The sequence below is a fragment of the Aspergillus nidulans genome, chromosome VII, assembly GCF_000011425.1.
Source record: "Aspergillus nidulans FGSC A4 chromosome VII".
Lineage (NCBI taxonomy): Eukaryota > Fungi > Ascomycota > Eurotiomycetes > Eurotiales > Aspergillaceae > Aspergillus > Aspergillus nidulans.
In genome coordinates this window covers 3789343-3808750 of record NC_066263.1, presented here as the reverse complement: position 1 = coordinate 3808750, position 19408 = coordinate 3789343, and the positions used below count along the sequence as shown (strand labels likewise).

The 19408-nt window shown below is 50.2% G+C and overlaps 8 protein-coding genes across 8 annotated transcripts, besides 1 other annotated feature; 3 read left to right on the top strand and 5 right to left on the bottom strand.

Annotated features, from left to right (window-relative positions):
* Positions 1–19408: part of a sequence feature (contig 1.39 809..240080(1)) that runs on past both edges of the window.
* On the bottom strand, positions 760–2459 carry ANIA_02419 (putative plasma membrane SNARE protein (Sec9)). The gene is made up of 2 exons (XM_654931.2): positions 1155–2459; positions 760–1103 (listed from the first exon to the last, which is right to left on the bottom strand). The coding sequence occupies exons 1-2, from the start codon at positions 2382–2384 to the stop codon at positions 1044–1046; spliced, it is 1290 nt and encodes a 429-aa protein (XP_660023.1). The 5' UTR covers positions 2385–2459; the 3' UTR covers positions 760–1043.
* ANIA_02418 (tethering complex ATP-binding subunit VPS33) lies at positions 2775–5086 on the top strand (the record flags this gene model as incomplete). The annotated part of the gene is made up of 4 exons (XM_654930.1): positions 2775–2852; positions 2915–3110; positions 3344–3555; positions 3605–5086. The coding sequence occupies 4 exons, from the start codon at positions 2775–2777 to the stop codon at positions 5084–5086; spliced, it is 1968 nt and encodes a 655-aa protein (XP_660022.1).
* On the bottom strand, positions 5265–8550 carry ANIA_02417 (telomere length regulation TEL2 family protein; the record flags this gene model as incomplete). The annotated part of the gene is made up of 6 exons (XM_654929.1): positions 5265–5727; positions 5789–6502; positions 6550–6763; positions 6794–7099; positions 7295–7639; positions 7689–8550. The coding sequence occupies 6 exons, from the start codon at positions 8548–8550 to the stop codon at positions 5265–5267; spliced, it is 2904 nt and encodes a 967-aa protein (XP_660021.1).
* Positions 9011–10530, top strand: ANIA_02416 (NEDD8-activating protein UBA3; the record flags this gene model as incomplete). The annotated part of the gene is made up of 5 exons (XM_654928.1): positions 9011–9030; positions 9079–9180; positions 9240–9245; positions 9463–9731; positions 9779–10530. 5 exons carry the CDS (start codon positions 9011–9013, stop codon positions 10528–10530), a joined length of 1149 nt encoding a protein of 382 aa, XP_660020.1.
* ANIA_02415 (DNA-directed RNA polymerase core subunit RPC40) lies at positions 10755–11996 on the bottom strand (the record flags this gene model as incomplete). Its single annotated transcript, XM_654927.2, has 3 exons — positions 11931–11996; positions 11775–11879; positions 10755–11726 (listed from the first exon to the last, which is right to left on the bottom strand). The coding sequence occupies exons 1-3, from the start codon at positions 11973–11975 to the stop codon at positions 10755–10757; spliced, it is 1122 nt and encodes a 373-aa protein (XP_660019.1). The 5' UTR covers positions 11976–11996.
* Positions 12296–14860, top strand: ANIA_02414 (protein ndiD). Its single transcript, XM_654926.2, has 3 exons — positions 12296–13038; positions 13099–13819; positions 13870–14860. The coding sequence occupies exons 1-3, from the start codon at positions 12370–12372 to the stop codon at positions 13905–13907; spliced, it is 1428 nt and encodes a 475-aa protein (XP_660018.2). The 5' UTR covers positions 12296–12369; the 3' UTR covers positions 13908–14860.
* ANIA_02413 (ubiquitin-conjugating enzyme E2) lies at positions 14197–15093 on the bottom strand. The gene is made up of 2 exons (XM_654925.2): positions 14965–15093; positions 14197–14860 (listed from the first exon to the last, which is right to left on the bottom strand). Exons 1-2 carry the CDS (start codon positions 15050–15052, stop codon positions 14493–14495), a joined length of 456 nt encoding a protein of 151 aa, XP_660017.2. The 5' UTR covers positions 15053–15093; the 3' UTR covers positions 14197–14492.
* ANIA_02412 (calmodulin-dependent protein kinase cmkA) lies at positions 16058–18428 on the bottom strand. The gene is made up of 6 exons (XM_654924.2): positions 18395–18428; positions 18051–18244; positions 17682–17733; positions 17416–17623; positions 17206–17362; positions 16058–17145 (listed from the first exon to the last, which is right to left on the bottom strand). Exons 2-6 carry the CDS (start codon positions 18055–18057, stop codon positions 16325–16327), a joined length of 1245 nt encoding a protein of 414 aa, XP_660016.2. The 5' UTR covers positions 18058–18244; positions 18395–18428; the 3' UTR covers positions 16058–16324.

Here is a 19408-nt window from a genome sequence, read left to right as displayed (position 1 = left end):
TTTACCCCCTTCATGATTTTCCTTTCCCAGTACGATATTACGTCCAGGATGCCACAGTCTCAAACATTCCTGCTCAGATGGCTCTCAATCCGGATATCTCCAACCTGACTTGGACAGTATACGCCTAACAATCTGCTGAGAGTCTAACACTACAAAATGTCCTCCAAGCTCCGAACAGAGATCGAAGTAACGAGTGTTCAAAGCTTATAGATTGAGGCAGCGGACTGTTGAGGCACGTCTTGCACCAGGCAGTTCTAATAGCAGCTTCTAGGGCATTGGGGTCTTGCCTGGGAAAGTCATTTTCAACCGAATAGCCACGAGTGTTACGGTGAAAAAATGGTGTTCGATGTCCTGCATTGTCTGGCTGACATGATGTATAAGAATATCTCGTGGATCCTCTACACTGCGTCTAGGATCGGCTGCTGGCGATGGAGTCTCCAACGTAGGGTTACGGAACAATGTTCCAACTGAGGATATCATGGCCCTTACTGTCGAGAGGGGATACGGTTTAATGGATGCCACCACTGATTGTGATTATATAGGAATATATCCGGTTGTATGTGTTCGCCTGACCAAGTACAATAGCCGTATGATGTGAACTGTTTTATGGCTGGCCACGCTGGCGGAAGCTATTGGCAGCACGGGAATTGACAGCACATTATTCTCAGGAATGGGATCGCAGGTGCCGACTTCCCTGAGGAAGATCCCTCCTGGAGGAGACGGCCAATTATGCAACCATGGTCAAGGGCTGAAGTACTAAGCTAGGTAGCGGATCGTCACGGACGACAACCTACAATGAAATTTGACGTGGATAAATGCAGTAAATAAACAAACTAGCGGTAGGGTAATGAGATCAGCCGAAAAGCGAAGTCTATTCCTATTCACAGATGTATTAGAGCTCTCAACAATGCCCACAAGCCCACAACCGAAGAAAGCCAAAAGATATGCCCAGAACGCCTGAGGTACACAGGAAACAGTTTAAGATAATGGGAATGTTTTGAGACGGCGCCAGGCAGTCGTCATAACAATCGCAATGTGTAAGCTTAGCGGATGCGGTCAAGCCTGGCGCGGTTCATGGCGAGCTGATCGTCGACGGATTCGCTCTGAACTATCGTTAGCATCAGGATTACTGGAATAGGAGAGGAAGTTTTTACCTTGCCCATGATACGTTCCAAGTGTCTGTTCTGTTCGTCTAGCTCGCGACCCGTCGCCTTGGCCAGAAGATTCAGTCGACCACTTGCGCCAGCAATCAAGTTCAAGTTCTGTTCGATCTCGTCTTCCATGGCTTCGTCTTCACTGTCCGCCTCGAATTGATATTTCGCACGCTCGGTTACGGATGCCTTGTATGGTTTGTTGGTCTTCCTGTCCTCTCGTTCAATTTCCCGGAACGTTTGCTCCATGCGCTGGTTGGTCTTGTAGGCCTCGCTCCGAGTTCCTGCTTGAGCTTCGCGCACCTGTCGGTGATTGTCCATGATTCGCTGGTCGCGATCCCTCTTTCGCTGAGCACTCGTGAATGGGTTGGACACATGCACGGCGAACATGCTCTTGTTCAATGTCTTCAGCTCGCGAGCCTTTTCATCCGCGATACGCCCTTCCACTCCGGCCACATCGAGGTTCTTCTCTGTGTTGTGGATCATCTCACCCTGAGCACCAAGGCGAGCGAGCGTCTCTCGAGAGGTTTCCTCGGCTTGTGCGGCAATGCGGAGGGCGTTGCGAGTGGAGGCGACATCGCCCTGTTTCATGAACCGGATATCTTGTTTGACTGCCTGAACTTCCTGCTCCTCCTCCTCTTCTGCTGTGAGATGTCGTTCCTGGTAAGTAGCGGCGCTATACGAATTGCCGCTGGCACCGTAGCCGCCGGCCTGGGCAGGCTGCCCCTCGGAGTAAGGAGGTGGTGCGGTTGTTGGTTGTGCCGCAGCTCTCTCGCTGGCGTTTCCAAAGAGAGCGGCTCGGTTGTCATCGGCAGCCGCCGGATCATTAGGGTCGGCATTACCCAACCCGCCGTAGCCTCCGTATCGTGAAGTGGGAGCAGCGCCCGCGCCGCCACCGTATCGATTTGCGCCGTACCCGCCCTGACTGCCATATGCATTGGGTGCATAGCCCTGGTATTTGTTGTCGCCGGGTATTTGGGACTTGTGATCACCAGGAATTGCGTTGCCTGATGCATGGTTGGGAGGGCCGCCGAGGTCCACGCCAGGTGGTGGGGGTGCTATACCGTGCTGCGCTTTTGCCCTCGTGTAAGGGTCAGCAGGAATCGGTTTCGCGTAAGGATTCGCTTCGGCAGGAGGGCTCTTGTTCTTCGACCTCGATCCAAAGAGGGCGCGGCGGTTGGAGGAATCGTCGTCGCCGGCGTCTGACGACTTTTTGAGGCCGAATCGCTTCATAGCGTATTTTAGCTAGATACTTCGCCGAAACAGCGTAGGAATATAGAGTGAAAATAATAAATTGAGAGGCTATTTATGATTGACTGAGAATTGAAGAGAGGGGAAGGGAAGGAGGGAGGGGAGCGAAGATGTTAAGTGTCAGGGGAGCAGCAGCGGCAAAAGTGTCAAGACGCTCCTGAGACTCAAAGGCAGCTATGTAATCATGATACACATAGTTGTGCTGCAATTCTGGCTATCAGTGAGTATTTTACCGTATGATTACTCACCAATTCGACTCCACTAAGCCGAAAGAAGCTAGCGGGGATGGCTGGACCCTTCTAAGCCTCAACTGAGGGCGGTGCCGCAGTCAAACGTCAACTGCTCCCACCCCATGCTTCGTATAAGGTAGCCATGGCACCATTCCCTGGGTCTGATGCCGACAATATCAAGGACAAGGCCCGTAAAGGCTTGCTGAATCTTCTCGAAGGCGTGAGTAAGGCTCCTAGTTGGCACTGTTTCTGGTTCTAGCCTGATTCATTACCTCGATCTAGGTCCGTGGGAAGAAGAACCTGGTGATTAGCCAGGGGCTTGCTGGGCCCGTCGGGCTTTTTGTCAAGTTTTCGCAGCTTCAGGAGTATGGCGTAGACCGGGTATTCTTGCTTGAAAATGGAAATGTCGACTCTTCTCAGCGCAATGTGGTATTTCTAGCGTACGCCGAAAAGATCCGCCAGGTGCGGGCAGTGGCAGGTATGTCATGATCTTTATCCACCTTTGATTTACATACCCAAATGACTGTAAATGCGAAGGCTCCTTGCTATCGCGCTTGCTGGGAGCATTAAAGTTACGCAGACTTCTTCTCCACTCTGCGTAATCAGTCAAGCTCCCTATATTGAAACTTCGTTTAGCAGCTTATCCCTAAGGCTTTCTTTCTCTGCCTCGTATGACTGAATGCCATCAGAATAAGCTGACAAGTTTTACAGAGCAGATCCAAAGGCTTCAACGCAACAGCAGTATAGACCATGAATTTTCCATCTTTTGGGTTCCAAGACGGACCCTCGTAAGCAATAACATCCTAGAGAGCGCAGGCATCATTGGAGATGTGAGCATCGCTGAGCTGCCTCTTTACTTTTTTCCTCTAGAGCAGGACGTTCTTTCTTTGGAACTGGATGACTCTTTTGCGGACTTGTACCTGGTGAGATCTTTCTCCTGGAGATAGTGATCAGTGCTGATTCATTTTGTAGCACAAGGATCCTGGGTGCATCTTCCATTCCGCAAAGGCTCTTATGGCTATTCAACAGAGACATGGCTATTTTCCTCGGATAGTAGGCAAAGGCGATCATGCTCGACGACTCGCTGACCTCCTGCTGCGGATGAGGAAGGAGATTGACGCAGAGGAAAGCTCAGGACTGACAGGACTGTCTTTCCGGGGACTTTTACCCAGCTCAAGCATTGAGAGTTTGATCATCATTGACCGAGAGGTGGACTTCGGCACCCCTCTGCTTACACAGCTAACGTATGAGGGTCTCATCGATGAGTTGGTAGGAATCAAGCACAACCAAGCGGACATTGATACGACAATTGCAGGGGCCAGCTCAACTCCCCAGGCCCAGGAGTCTTCCAAAGCATCTCAACAGGCTAAGCAAGGTCAAAAGCGGAAGATTCAGTTGGATTCGTCTGACCAACTGTTCAGTCAACTCCGTGACGCGAATTTTGCTATAGTCGGCGATATCCTGAATAAGGTAGCACGTCGATTAGAAACAGATTATGAGAGCCGTCATACAGCAAAAACGACAACTGAACTTCGCGAGTTTGTGAATAAACTACCATCATATCAACTCGAACATCAAAGCTTGAGAGTTCACACCAACCTCGCTGAGGAAATCATGAAAAACACGCGCTCAGACACTTTCCGCAAGATCCTCGAAGTGCAACAGAACGACGCTGCAGGCGCCGACCCAACTTACCAACATCCTCTCATTGAGGAACTCATCGCCCGGGATATTCCACTGAAGACAATCCTCCGTTTGCTTTGTCTCGAATCATGCATGTCCGGTGGCCTACGGCCTAAAGACCTCGAGAGTTTTAAACGCCAAGTCGTCCACGCATACGGGCACCAACACCTGCTAACATTCAGTGCTTTGGAGAAGATGGAGCTTCTCCAGCCCCGGTCGTCTGCAACCACAATGCTAATTCCCGGCACGGGCACCCAAACGGGATCGAAAACAAACTACGCCTACTTTCGCAAAAATCTTCGCCTGGTCGTCGAAGAAGTTAGCGAGAAGGAACCTGAAGATATCGCTTATGTCTACAGCGGTTTCGCCCCTCTCAGCATTCGCCTTGTGCAGTGCGTCTTGCAGAAATCATACGTCATGTCGCTTATGAAAGGTGGCCCGGCTGCGCACGCGAATACCGCATCCCCAGGCTGGCTTGGATATGAAGATGTGGTGAAGAGTGCGCGTGGATCGACGTTCAGTATTGTCCAAAAGGGCGACGATAAAGCGGTTCGTGCGCGGCAGACACTGAGTGGTAACAATGCGGCTAAGACCGTGTATGTGTTCTTCCTCGGAGGGATCACATTTACGGAAATCGCGGCATTGCGGTTCATTGCGGCACAGGAGGCGCCGAGGCGGAACATTGTGATTTGTACTACGGGAATCATTAATGGAGATCGGATGATGGATGCTGCGCTTGAGAAGGGGGGGTTTGCCTTGACTGAGTCTTGACCTCGTAGAGCGTACAGTTAATGTCATAGGAACTATACCGCTATCCATATAGTCATTGCAAATGCATAAGTCTAAAGATCATACTACCGGGGATAACGCTCAAGACAGCAGTCATTTTATATAGGCCAGATTGGCACGTTGAATCAGGATTACCTATTCTCAAACGTTCATCCAATACCTAGTACTTAAACCCCGAATTAACACCCATCAACCTCCCCTGATACCTCTCCATAACCTCCCCCAGCTTGATCATAACCCCTGCCGCCAATGTCCTCACCCGCTCCCGCGGATCATTCTCATCCTCCACCGCTGGCGTCTGGTCAAAGACCTCCCCCACCCACTCTCTAAGTTCCATTACCTGCACTGCATATTCATTTACGAGTCTCTCTTCCCCGGACGTTCCAAATTCAAGATTCAGATCAATCGCCGCGAGGAAGAGTGAGAGGAGTGCTGAAAGGATCGTTGGCTCTGAGGATAGAGGGCGCGCGTGCAGAGAGAGGAGGAATGTCAGAGTTTGATGAGTTAGCGTGGGCAGGAAGGGGGTATGTGGACCGCTTGTTGAGATAATGATGGTGAGGGTTTGGATGAAGAGGGTAAGTAGATGCGGGACGAAGAAAGGGTTGTGGGAGGGGGCTGTTGAGCTGTTTCGTTCGTAGTTAGCTAGGCTAGTTCTTTCATTTTGTTGTGAAGAAGGCCACTTACGAAGTGAACTGCATCATCATGATCTCAAAACGCCCGGTCAATGGATAGAAGAAGCCCTCTGAGAGAACCTTATATAGGTCTTTCACTGTGGACTTCTGACGGTGCGCCTCGCGCTGCTGGCGCCTTTTCTCGACTTCCATACGGGAGGAGAACTTGCGTACTTTGAGCGCTTTTGGACCAGAAACGGAGTCTGCTGCCTCTGTCGCGATTGGCTGAAGTGATGCTCGCTCAATGCCCCTTGTTATGCTCGCTATGGGAGACTCGGGGCTGGCGTAGAACGCTTCGAGATTAGCCGGAAGTCGCTTCGAAGGGAAGGAGGTATCTGATAGGGCCGGGAGTCCCATTGCTTTCGCGTCATCCGCCCCGACTCCAGCCACCTCTCTGGCGCTGAGGCCTAGGGCAATAAGGACCGCTGACCGCTGCGCTTGGGATAGGTCGGCGTCAAAGAATACGGCGGCAAACCAGCGGGCCATCTTGAGAGGCCGCGACACTATAAGAGCAATCATGCTCTGAAGACGGAGTTCATGAAACCTCGCGAACTTGCTTTGCTCTTGTAGGCCGACGAGCACGAGACCCAATTCTTCTGTGTGTTCGGCGAGCTCTGTACCAAAGCCGGCCTTACGTCTGATTAGTTCTGGGGCTGTTGCGAGGGCAAGTTCGTAACGGTCTAGGTTCTCTGTGTCCCGAAGGTATATTATAAGGTCGCGGATGTACCTATCAATGATTAGATGGTCTGGTCAACTTGAAATAAGTAGACTTACACTGGCGCAGCCGGTTTATTCCGCTGCAGAAGCGTTGGGTCGTCGTCCTCATCAGCCGGATCTTCGTCAGGTTTTTCATAAGGTATCAAATCAGCATCCTCGTCTTCACCCTCCTCATCCGAATTGTCTATCTCTTCAACTGCCACAATTTTTGTTGTACGTTGGTTAGACTTCCCAAGAGGACGTGTAGTGCTTGTGCGCGCTTCGGCCCTGACTGCAGTCGGTCCAGGCTTGTTAGACATACTTTTTGGCAATCTAATGGAGTCCAGAGACCCAATTTTGTCGCTAGAATTAACAAGACTCAAGTACCATGTAGCCTCATCGCCCTCCATCTCTTCGAGATCAAATTTGATTGCTTTACCGGGTTCCTCAATAAGCTGCGAGATCGCAGTGCCAATGATCATTCCGAGGAAGCGGGCCCGTGTGGAGGTCGCTGCTAAGCGGTTGGATACAGCGTTGAGGAAGACACTTGTATGTCCAATGCTCTTCACTTCATCTCGGTTAAGGCGATGTAGATAGCCTGCGGCAAGAAGAATGGCTTGAGTGTTTGCTTTGCAATATTAGCGAGCGCTTATTTATGATAGAATACATGAATTATACCTTCCTGACTCCTCATCGGAGCATGTTGGATATAAATTTTATCAGCCGATTGTTCGAGACTTTTGACAAGTAATGTCGCTATGAGGTCTGCAATAGAAAGTCTCAGTAGAGCTCTTGAGCATTATTCTCGATAAGATAGATGTACCTTTCTGGTGTGCCAAATTGACAATGATAGCCCTTCTTAATGACACTGTCTGAATGGAGCCCCCTTGGCCATCTGAAAGCCAATCTACTAGTTGGCTTTCCAGACTAGCTCGTTTTGATATCAAGGCTGAACATAAAGCGGCGACGTCATCTATAGGTTCACTCAGGTCCTTCTCATTCCCACTAAAACTCTCTGTAGAAAAGCATCTTTTCTCGATATCACGGAATATGGTGTCCAACACGGTTAATTGCTCTGTCCACCGAAGATGGTCAAATAGTGCGGTGTACTTTTCCAAGTGTGTTTGCTCGACTAGAAGATTATGATATATTTCTCTCACCAAAGGCCCTAGGAACATGTTAGAATGAGAATTTATCAGATAGTAAGTCAAAATTACCAGTATACCCAAGACTCAGTGCCCTTCCTGTGAGTGAGGCGACTGCCTTCCATTGTTCCTCGTTGCCAACGCTAAGCTTGGAGGCCATATGGGAAATGTTGGCTCCTAACCACGAGGCATACTGGGCCCCGGTTCCAAGCCAAGAAATTTTGTTCGGAAGATCTGACTCCCCAGCTAGTGAAGTAGCTTCTGCTGAAATTGAGAGTAACCTGCCAGTTGCCAGTTGAGAGACAAGTTCTTTCCACGCCACTTGCTTCTGGGTAGCATTCCCGTAGACTGCATCAATATCATTGTAAAGGCGCCACACTAGATCTATGGGTTCCAGCAGAGCGGAAACAACTTCCAGAATGTGCCTGATTCGGCGTCCGCTTCCTGATGCGTCTGCCTGTCTGGAGGATGCCCGCGACTGGGCTATGAGGGAACGGAGCTGTGTCACCAAACAATTGATTCCTGAAACACTGCTGAGACACCTCAGGAGAGCACCTCGAAGCTTGGTATCGCCTGTTCCTGTTCTATTGATTGCGTTGATAGAGCCCCAATGATCGGGGATTGTAATGGTGACTAGAGCATTGAGCAGCTGGGCTGACACAGGGCTTGGGACTCTAATATCGATACTGCTTGCTGAAGATCTCTTATTGAAGGGATCTAGAGCAAATATGGCAGCGGAAAGTTCCTCACGACGGGGGGTTGATTTCAGTGTTGATAGAATCTGAGCTGGTGACCTCGAGTCTGAACTGGACTCGGCAGTTGGCGTAGCGTCTTTTGTTTCTGAGACGAAATCCTTGGTCTTCTCCTCTCGAACCGTGAGAGCTGGAGTCTGACCATGGTGTATTGTTTCTATCTCCGTAATAAGCTTGTCCATCTTCAGAAGTGAGCATTATTGGTTCTTGTATAAGGAAATGCCGCTGTGAATCGTGTGGTGGAAGAAACTTTATGCATTTGTATAATTAGTCATCAGAATTGCGCTCTCATGTGCCAATATGACGTTGTAAAGAAACAACATGAAAAGATGTCGCTGAGTTGACAAGGGCTGCTTCCAAAAGTAGCTCAGCATTGTACCTATAGACACACTATCTTCCCAACGGCCCCATGGCCCAAACTGCAGTTTTGGACAGCGGTTGTACGATAGAGAGATATGGTCACGTGTGGCCGCTTTATAAGTGGTCCGTCAATCACAACAGCAATGCACGTTCTAATCCTCGCAGTCATACAGCTTTGAAACATCTCTCTGGATACAATCAGCTTTTCTGAATAGCTCAAGTCATAAGCCACGAAGAACGTATTTTTATTTCATAATCTGTGCCGTAGATCACCTTGCCAACATGGGAGCGGGGAATCAATGGTGAGTCTCCCTCGCGTCCGGCAACCTTCTTAGGACTTACGCTTCTAGGAAATATCTCTACGAGGTATTGTCAAAGTCGGGTCCTTTTTCAGATCCTGACTGGGTTCCTGGAAATGAAACAATAAAGTCCCTAGAGGAATCTAAGATCTTGTATGTATTCAACCGTATCAGTTGGAATCTGGTGACGCTACTAACGTGCTCCCCCCAAGGGTGATGTAAGTAGACGCTGTTCGGCTGCATTTCGACGCAGTTCCTGACTTCAATCCCTTTGCAGTGGAGCTGGAGGCCTAGGATGCGAGATCTTGAAAAACCTTGCCTTGTCGGGCTTCAAAGACATCCATGTTATCGATATGGGCAAGTCGCCCCAATTTTGAACGAAGAACACTGCGACTAACCTTTAGCAGATACTATTGACATTTCTAATTTGAACAGGCAGTTTCTATTTCGTCAATCTGACATAGGCAAACCCAAAGCAGAGGTTGCCGCCGCATTTGTTGAGAGACGAGTCAAAGGTGTCAAGATTACACCCTTTGTTGGCAAAATCCAGGATAAGGATGAAGACTATTACATGCAGTTCAAGATAATTGTCTGTGGTCTTGACAGCATCGAAGCTCGACGGTGGATTAATTCCACGTTAGTCGGAATGGTTGACATAGACAATCCAGAGAGCCTAAAGCCTTTAATTGACGGCGGAACAGAAGGTGAGTAACCTACCAGCAATGCGTGAAGAAGGTCTAAAATATCATAGGATTCAAGGGTCAGGCGCGTGTCATTTTACCTACCCTCACATCATGTATCGAGTGTCAACTCGATATGCACGCTCCCCGCCCGGCGGTACCGCTCTGCACTATCGCCACTATTCCCCGCCAGCCTCAGCATTGCATTGAATGGGCACACCAGATAGCATGGCAGGATAAACGCAAGGATGATACGTTTGACAGTGATGACATGGAGCACATCGGTTGGGTATACAATGCCGCGCTTGAACGAGCTAAAGAATTCAATATTTCCGGGGTGACCTTTCAGATGACGCAAGGCGTGGTGAAGAACATCATTCCGGCTATCGCATCAACAAACGCCGTCATCGCAGCCGCCACAACATCTGAAGCGTTGAAGATCGCTACCTCTTGCAATCCCTTCTTAGAGAACTACATGATGTATGCTGGGGAGGAAGGCGTATACACTTACACTTTTGAAGCGGAAAAGAAGCCAGACTGCCCTGTCTGTGGTAACCTCGCACGCAAGATAACAGTGAACCCTGATGCCACGTTGGAGGAATTCATTGAGACGCTTGGGGAGCGACCCGAGGCACAGCTGAAGAAGCCGAGCTTGAGAACGGAAGAGAAGACCCTTTACCAGCGCTTCCCACCTCAATTGGAAGAGCAGACTCGGCCACACCTGAAACAAAAGCTTCGTGATCTTATTGTGAGTGGGCAGGAGGTTGCTGTGAGCGACCCTGCATACACGATCGATTTCCGCTTCCAGCTGGTTTTCGGGTAAACATTTTGCGGGTGAGATGGCACTACGAGAGAATAATGATTATGACTAGATTTCGTTATTTTTAACCAGTTTTTCTATATCTTAAATCCTGATCCAGACTCCCAGTCATGTAAAGAAGGTATTGGCCCACTTTTGTCGCATATGTACAAACAAAGAACAACAAACCAACGCCGGGTGATGCTTCAAGAAGAGACTTTAAACAATTGCAGATGAGGGATTAATACCTATCGCATGAGGTCCGTCAAGCCCCGCTTCCACCGTGCACATTTGAGCTTCAGCACCTTCACGCTTTCGAGGAAGAGAACGTCGCTGTCAAACTGTCCAGTGCTTTCAATGTTGAAGATGAAGTGATCGCGAATCCGGCCCAACTTGACCTTGCCTTTGAATTCATCATGTCGTAAGCACTCCCTGCTAACGGTATCATTGAAAGCATCGCGAACAACGGCCTTAAGCTCGCCGCCACGACCACGATATTCAGCGTTTTGCCGCTCATCCTCAGCGGTGATGGGCTCAAGACCAATAACTCCCTTAGGGAAGCATTTGGCGAATTTCTTCGCGTCCTCTCCAATGATAGGGCGCAAAATCTGGATGACCGGCATCAGACGATAAGTCGCTGTCGCTACCGGGGAGAATTTGGCATGATCTGCTCCAATGCCTTTAATACAGTGCATTTCCAACTCTATCTTCTGCCCAGGGCGAAGCTTAGCAACGAGAATATCGGGGTTCACAGCTCGAATGGCGCCTTCACCGGTGAAGAACTCTTCTTGGCGGCCGACAGGGTGGAAAACGATATCCTTGGCGTAGACGTGTGCGTTCTTGTACAGTTTGCGAGGGTCTGTTTCGTCACGGGATGCATTCGGGTTCTTGGTACATTCGACGTCGAGACGCAGAACGACGGTGTTGTAATCTGCCAGGTCGCTACCGCTGCCAGGCTCATCTTCGCTGCCCTTGTTGTACCACTGCATCCAGTTGAGGCCTTCGACTGAACCCTGAAGAGGGATAAGACCAAGCCGCTGTGCAAGCACCTCATCTTGAATGACAGAGGTGTTATTGTGAATGTATACCCATTCAATAGCGAGAGTAGGCACTTCAGCCATGACAATGCGACGGAATGCGTTTGCGATAGAGGCATCCAAACCGATCAAGGAAAAAGAAGCCTCGAACTTCTTGTTTTGGTGGAAGTCGACCCGGAAGCCCTGCGAAGTTTAGAAAGTGGATATGAACAAGGGAGTTGTAGGGCATACATCTCTGAATTTATCAAGATTCCATTCGTGCGACTCGCCTGGCCAGTGGCCGGGGAAATCAGTAGAAGCGATGTTAGTGACCGTCTCTGCGTTAACGTTGACAATCTGCAGGCTGTTAGATCAGAAAGAGATATAAAGCTGAAAAAAAAAGCTTACACGTCTGCGTTCAAGCTCTTCATGCGACGGGACTAGGGGAGCCATGGCCGTGTATTGGGGAATGCCCGCTCTGCACTATTGACGAAAGAAATCAAAAAGTTCTTTTGAGGAAACCGGCAATATTTTTGCGGGCTGGAGGCGGAGAGAGTAGGCCACTATACCGTGCCTCACTAATTCTGCACTTGGGTCAGAAATGGAGAGCAGATGCGGATTGCCAGCTGACGGTGGCCTTAGGCTGGGTGAGAAATAGAGGGGCTGGAAGGCCAACCAGAGGCGGGCTGATGACCGGCTTGTCAATCACGTGACTGGCCAAATTGCATCTCATGGCAACCTCCCCAGCGTCACTCCGACAGCGAACCCTTCCGACGAAGCTCCCCACCATTTGCGTCCGGACTGAGGACAGTCAGCCTCTCCCTCATTGCTTATTCACGCCTCCGGAATGGCTGCTTCCTTTGCTCGCCTGGCGGGCAATGCCCCCAAAAAGCTTTGCCTCCGCCCCTCCGGCTTTGCTCGCAGCACCCTTGTTCCCAGATCACGGTCGATTGCGACGTCAGTGTCCCGTCGAGCGACCGAGCCTACCAGCTACCAGGCTACACGCTTGATCCCCACGGACCCGACTTTCTCACATTTCATAAACAAGGACTCTGACGTACCCGAGACTTCCGCGGGTCTGGAGTCCGAAGCTGAGGGCGTCGGCCGCAAAATTCGCCATTATACCGTCAACTTTGGTCCTCAACACCCTGCTGCCCACGGTGTGCTTAGATTGATTCTGGAAATCAATGGCGAGGAAATCGTCCGCGCGGATCCCCACGTTGGATTGCTCCACCGTGGTACGGAGAAGCTGATTGAGTACAAGTCATATTTCCAGGCGTTGCCCTACTTTGATCGTTTGGATTATGTGTCTATGATGACAAACGAGCAATGTTACTCGCTGGCTGTCGAGAAGCTGCTGAACATTGAGATTCCCGAGCGGGCCAAGTACATCCGAACTATGTTTGGAGAGATTACCCGAATCCTGAATCACCTCATGTCTGTCCTTTCACACGCTATGGACGTTGGTGCTTTGACGCCATTCCTGTGGGGGTTTGAAGAACGTGAAAAGCTTATGGTATTGATATCTTCCGATGACGGGTCATTGTTGCAGCTTGCTGATGAATTGTTTGACTAGGAATTTTACGAGCGAGTATCTGGTGCCCGTCTCCACGCCGCCTACGTCCGACCCGGTGGTGTCTCCCAGGATCTCCCTCTTGGCCTCCTGGATGATATCTACCAGTGGGCTACTCAGTTTGGTGACCGCATCGACGAAACCGAAGAACTGCTCACGGACAACCGTATCTGGAAGGCTAGAACCCAGGGCGTTGGTGTTGTCAGCGCCGCCGATGCGCTTAACATGAGCTTCACTGGTGTTATGCTCCGCGGCTCTGGTGTTCCCTGGGATATCCGTAAGTCCCAGCCCTACGATGCCTACGACAAGGTCGAGTTCGATGTCCCTGTCGGTGTCAACGGCGACTGCTATGACCGCTACCTCTGCCGCATGGAGGAGTTTCGCCAGTCCCTCCGCATCATTCACCAGTGCTTGAATCAGATGCCTGCCGGCCCCGTCCGCGTCGAGGACTACAAGATCATGCCCCCTCCTCGTGCTGCTATGAAGGAAAACATGGAGGCCCTTATCCACCACTTCCTTCTCTACACCAAGGGTTACGCCGTTCCTCCTGGTGAGACTTACTCCGCCATCGAGGCTCCTAAGGGTGAGATGGGAGTTTTCTTGGTCAGTGACGGTAGCGAGCGGCCATACCGGTGCAAGATCCGCGCTCCTGGTTTCGCTCACTTGGGTGGTTTTGACCAGATTGCTCGTGGCCATCTTCTTGCGGACGCTGTCGCTATCATTGGTGAGTCTCTAATACCCCTCTACCTAGCCTTCTATTAATGATTTGTCAAGGTACCATGGATCTCGTTTTCGGAGAAGTCGACCGGTAATGTCATACATGGATAGTTTTTTCTATCTTCTGTACAAAATACAAATTTCCCATAAACAATGAATCAAAAGGTCTGAACTCCATTGATTGTCCGCCACTGAACTGGTGGACCTTAAGCGGAAAGATTCGTGGGATTACGATAGATGTGGAAGATCCAGCACCGTCTGTACCAACTCATTCTATGGCGTTGATTATCATTAACTTTTTTTTCCTTTGTCCCGTCCGTCTCGCGATTTACATTTCTATCTACCTCTACCTTCTGGCTTTTCCCTGTCAATCTGTGTATAGTGAACACCGACTGAATATCGGATTGGATATCTCTAGTAAAGGGAGCTGTAACCGTATGCTCATATAAAAGTGCCTGCCGAACCAGAAGGGACATGAACACCCTACTTCACCAACCAATCCCAGCTGCTCATTTAGTACAATGCCCGAACGAGACCAACAAGGAGCAGAGAAACAGACTGAACAAAGAGATGTTATCATGATATTGTGCGCCTGAATATATGCAGAGAGACCATCGCAACAATGCCCAAACTATTACGGAACCGAATACTCCCAAGGCCTATTTTTTTATCTTCAGGCCCTAAACATTATCGTCATCGTACATGAAATTGATATCCCTCGGGCGACGCCGATTGTAAGAGACAAATTCGCTATCGCCAGGCGGTCTCTCATTGCGTGTGTTCGCCGTTAGCATACTCTGTATGCTCATGCAGACGCTCTCGACCGTCTGAACAGGTGACCACCCCGCTGAACTCAGCAGATCGAGACATATAATGCCGTTGCTGTAGATGTGCGGATGGATTGGAATGGGCCGCTTGACGGCAGCGGTTGATGTTTGATGCTCGGCATTCGATGGTTGGTGTTCACCTGCTGTCGACGATGGAGCGGAGGAACGAGTGAATTGCGGCTGAGATTGGGAGTCTGTAATGAACTGGACTTCTGGAGGTTCTGGAAGCAGCAAGGCCGATTAGTGAACTGCGCCGGAAAGCACAAGTGGTGATAGACCGCGAGGCAAAAGCCTGAGAAGAGAGCGAGGAAGGGGAAAGGTTTACCAATAGGATATTTCGAGCTGAATGTGAACCTGAGCCTATATGTCTCGCCTCGGTAAAGAGGGTTGTCGTCTAGGACCTGGATGTCCATTTCCCAACTTTGCAGATCATCGGCTTTGTGCAGGGATATTCCTGGCGGAAGCTGCTCTCTAATCTAGTTATTTCAGCGCGTAAGTTAGTCTTCTGTAACCGTGCTGGTGTTCGCAGTGGGTTCGGAGATGAAGATGGAGATGGACACAGGTGAAGGCGCATTTTGGAAGGGGAGGGGGTTGAACGTAGTTCGGACAAACTGGGACGCAGAAAAAAAGCGGTAGTAGTTTCGTACCTTGATGAGCTCCTTAAAACAAATATATTAGTATAGGTACAGAACAGAACATCTTTCGGCAGGGCCGCGGCAGAAGTCTCACTTCACACAGTCGAAGATCTGCGGCATGGGAAAGTGGGTAGCTACCTTGCTCAGTCGCTTGCTCGCGAACATCCTGGCGTTGCGCCTTTAAGGAGGCGCCTAAGCCCGAATCTTGTTTTCCTTTGAAGGGTTCCTAGATAGAGTGGGAAGCTGTATAGCGGAGGAAGGAGGTCGAATTTGTAGCCAGCGGGTATAATTGTATGACGTTTAGCAGAAGAACAGTAATGCGGGGCTATCCAGAATGAGCGTGGGTAGGGGCAAAGGTGTATACAGCGGAGGAGGTATATGGACAACGCAGGTATGTATCAAGCGAAAGATGTTCGTAATTCAGTGATGGGTCTTGGACAAATATAGAAAAAGAGGAAGAGTATATATGTAGAAATGGACCGTGGCCGGAGGGGAGGCTGTGAGTGGAACAGAGCCGCTGATCAGGTCACCTGGAGATCGCACCTGCCTGATTGGATCGGCGAGAGACTGCCGCCACGTGATTCGCGTTGTATACAGCCCAGGTGGACAAGCCCGAGGCTACAATCTATTGCTTGTTTCATGAGTTCATCACTATTCTCAGGACGTGATCTGTGATACTCGCTGCTGATCGGGCCGCTCCTGGAGTTTCTTTTCGCTTCAAGACTCCATATACGGCACGATATCTAAGAGATAAATACGACGTTACCGTTGGCAGAATAGGTAGTATGATGCAAATAGCGGACTTGATTATGGAGTCGTCATGCAAACTGCAGCTCAGGCAAATTCGAAAAAAGCAAGAACCGGGACTGCCCCGTACCATAGATCTGTGCAGAACCCAATTTATCGATAGTAAATATCCGTCATTCAAAAATAGTAAAGGGGAATCACTTGAACAGTAGTCACAGAATACGTATGTGTCCGACATTTCAGGTCTCGACTCTTGAGAAGATGGAAAAGAAATGCTAATCAACCGCCCAATATTCAGAGGTTTCATGAGTGAGCCCGCTCGCGAGCTTCGCGTTCGACCTTTTCTCGCTCCTCGTTTTCCTTCATCTCGCGCACCTTGGCGAGGACGACCTCACGGAAGATAGCACCTCGCGCAATCTTGCTTAAGCTGCGCTTCTTAGTACCGCCTGATTCTCCATTACCGGTTGATGCAGGGTGTGTGTTGCTGTTCTCTGTTGAAAGAGCAGGGAACGGTGATAGACCGGACTTGTCAGACGCTTCCGAAGCCTGTACGTCAACTGCACTGGGAATGTCTTCTTCATCTTCTTCTTGCATCTTGAGCGCTTCGATGCGGTTCGCAAGCTTGATGATCTCAATACCTCGCTTGAGGCGAGAGCGAGCAATGTACGCGCGGATCTCGGGTAGCAAGTCGCGGTCGCTGGCAGATTCACCCTTCAACCAGGGGTGCTTCAGGGCTTCCTCGGACGTGGGCCGCTGCGCCGGATCCACCTGCAGCAAGCTGAGAATGAAATCCTTAGCATCTTTGGAGACATCCTTCCAGTAGCGCTCGTGGAAGACAACGCGCCCGGAGCGGCACTCCTCGATGAGATCGGTCAGGTTCTCGGATCGGAAGGGCGAGTATCCGCATAGCAGGGTGTATGTGATGACACCGAGCGACCAGATGTCCACAGCTTTGCCATGTCCTTGCTTGAGCATGACCTCGGGAGCGGCATAACCGAATGACCCCGCCATGCTGGTCAGCACTTCGGCTGGGTTATCCAACATCTTTGCGATTCCAAAGTCGGCGAGGACTAGTTGCGAGTCCAGATCACGGGTAAGGTAAAGAAGGTTTTCTGGTTTTAAGTCTGATGACGAACATTGGTCAAAACCCTTTGACTGAAAAGGGAATCATGGGAGAAACAAACCTCGGTGGACGATATTGCGTTGATGTAGGTAGTTGACGGCATCGAGCACCTGGCGGATGGTTTGTGACGCATCCTTCTCTGTGAACTTGCCGTACTCGCAAATTCTATCGAAAAGCTCGCCACCAGTGGCTAATTGTGTGACAATGTAGAATTTATCCTAGTAGCCGTCAGTCTCGGGCCTCTTCATCGAAAGCAAGCACAGATACACACTTTAGACTCAAACCAATCGACGAAGTGAACAATGTGAGGGTGGTTCAGCTTTTGCAGCAGATCCAGCTCGTCATAGACCATGCGCTCGTTACCCCGAACGTTGCGCTTCAGGATAATCTTTACCGCAACCTTCCCGGAAGAACAGTCTGCTTCGCGGACGATACCATATGTTCCAGCACCGAGGGTTCGTCCAAATCGATACAGCGACCTGCAAAGACACAACGGTTAGTCATTGGCGAAGGAGGCAAAGTGATGGGTGGGCATACTTCTTCTCGTAGCTCTCGGGCTGCCCCGACAGCTTATTGAACATATTGGCAACTGTACAACCTTCGGTTAGCGAGTCCGCCAGAGGTAAACAAGCCGCCGAAAAAAGTGAAAATAAGTGACGAAGCACTGCTGCAGTGACCGCAATAATGATAAATATCAGATAGAGCAGCCCGAGGTAGCGGCTATATTCTCCCACGGAAAGCGGGATGTATTGCGCGAGGCTGACTCCAGCTGAGAGCCTGGAAGCACGCGGGGCGGAAAGCGTCGGGCAAGGCTGATATAGAATCGATGGCATTGGGAAGGCAGGAGATGCAACCGAGCAGTAGAGCTCCAAGAAGGCGACAGATAACAAGATATGTTGAACTTACAACTCATTGTGACGGTATTGGTGAGTGGGCGTCAACAAGAGGGGTGATGGTGAAGGTGGTGATAGCGGGGTCGGGACGTTAGGCTAAGGTACAACCCCGCACGTAAGAAGAGGAAGAAACGCGAGCGAGAGGAAGCGCAACGAGGATATCTGAACTGATAGAGATAGAGCAATGTCAGTATCACTGCCGACAATCTGAGAAGTTAAACGTCGGGTGTTAGCTTCGTGCTGTGCTGAGGATCAGGGGAAGCGGGGGAATTTCTCGTGATCGCACAATTGCAGCTGGCAGTATAAGAGGCTTCCAGCCGACAATGTCGTCCTGCAGGAAAATGAACAGGCACTCACCAATTCTGCCTTCCAGCTGCAGGCGACTGAAGATTCGCATGCAAGCAAGGCAGGAGAGGAGGACAATTAATGGAGAGGGCTGAAGTTGGGTTGGTGCCTGGGAGCTGAAAGTCAAGTCTGGCCCGTCCAGCCCCAGCACAGCCACCGATCAGAGAGTTGAGTGGAGCGAACGCGTTTCATTCCCAATTTTAGCCTGGCCAGACGCTTTTAGTTTCAGCCCTGGCCTTGGTACTGATTGCAGTCGTCTTTATGAGGCAGACGCAGGGCCTTGCAATTTTCCGCGCGTTCAGCCCTGTGGGACTGGGCCATGCCCACCAGCGCCGTTTGAGAGTCTCCTGCATGCATTCTGTAGCTATACGGCACTTTGACAGCTAGACCATTCGACAGTCTTAGGGTAGAAAAATCTTGGGAGATTCATATAAATTATAATCACTATATTAGGTAGACCGAAAACTCACCGCATAATGTGGGATCCTACTGAGCCATAGATACCCACATCGGTTGCATATAAACCAAACCTAGTTCAAAAGGAGCCTAGGTACACCTTATCACCTCGCCTGCGAGCAACTTTCGAAGCCACCATATTCTTATTCTGCATTTTCTCCACACTCTAGCATTGACGACAGGCACCCAACTTCAATGCTGCAGGCGCTCAGTTGCAGGTGCTCACCTCCCCTGAAAGTGGTCAGGGCGAGTACTCCCGCAATCGCCAGCTGTCAAAGCCGATTCGCGTAATTCCAGATGAGATGTTTATGGTGGCCGGCTTCGCGGATATTTGCGATCATTGTAGATTGGATTCTGGACGTCTTCCTTGTTAGGGTGATGCAAGCTATCTATTCATCATGAGCAATGTGGCCAAGGTTCGATGGAGGGGGAAACTCACAAGTGATCGATCTCCATATCATAGATCATGGTCTTAATCGACTCATCGGCCACTCCGTTCACGCGATAGTGCAACTGAGAAGCTCCATTCCTGCATCAGCCGGCTTAATGAAGACGAAGAGGTTGCGGTAG

Bases quoted from the DNA above. Each gene is read 5' to 3' on its own strand.
- ANIA_02419 (XM_654931.2), bottom strand. From the start codon at position 2,384: ATGAAGCGATTCGGCCTCAAAAAGTCGTCAGACGCCGGCGACGACGAT. The intron at 1,104-1,154 runs GTAAAAACTTCC...ACGATAGTTCAG, and splicing joins TGGAACGTATCATGGGCAAG to AGCGAATCCGTCGACGATCA.
- ANIA_02414 (XM_654926.2), top strand. From the start codon at position 12,370: ATGGCTGCTTCCTTTGCTCGCCTGGCGGGCAATGCCCCCAAAAAGCTT. The intron at 13,039-13,098 runs GTATTGATATCT...TTGTTTGACTAG, and splicing joins AAGAACGTGAAAAGCTTATG to GAATTTTACGAGCGAGTATC. The intron at 13,820-13,869 runs GTGAGTCTCTAA...TGATTTGTCAAG, and splicing joins GGACGCTGTCGCTATCATTG to GTACCATGGATCTCGTTTTC.
- ANIA_02413 (XM_654925.2), bottom strand. From the start codon at position 15,052: ATGGACATCCAGGTCCTAGACGACAACCCTCTTTACCGAGGCGAGACA. The intron at 14,861-14,964 runs GTAAACCTTTCC...TGCTGCTTCCAG, and splicing joins CAGCTCGAAATATCCTATTG to AACCTCCAGAAGTCCAGTTC.
- ANIA_02412 (XM_654924.2), bottom strand. The intron at 17,624-17,681 runs GTATGCCCACCC...GTGTCTTTGCAG, and splicing joins CCCGAGAGCTACGAGAAGAA to GTCGCTGTATCGATTTGGAC. The intron at 17,146-17,205 runs GTTTGTTTCTCC...GTTCGTCATCAG, and splicing joins ACGCAATATCGTCCACCGAG to ACTTAAAACCAGAAAACCTT.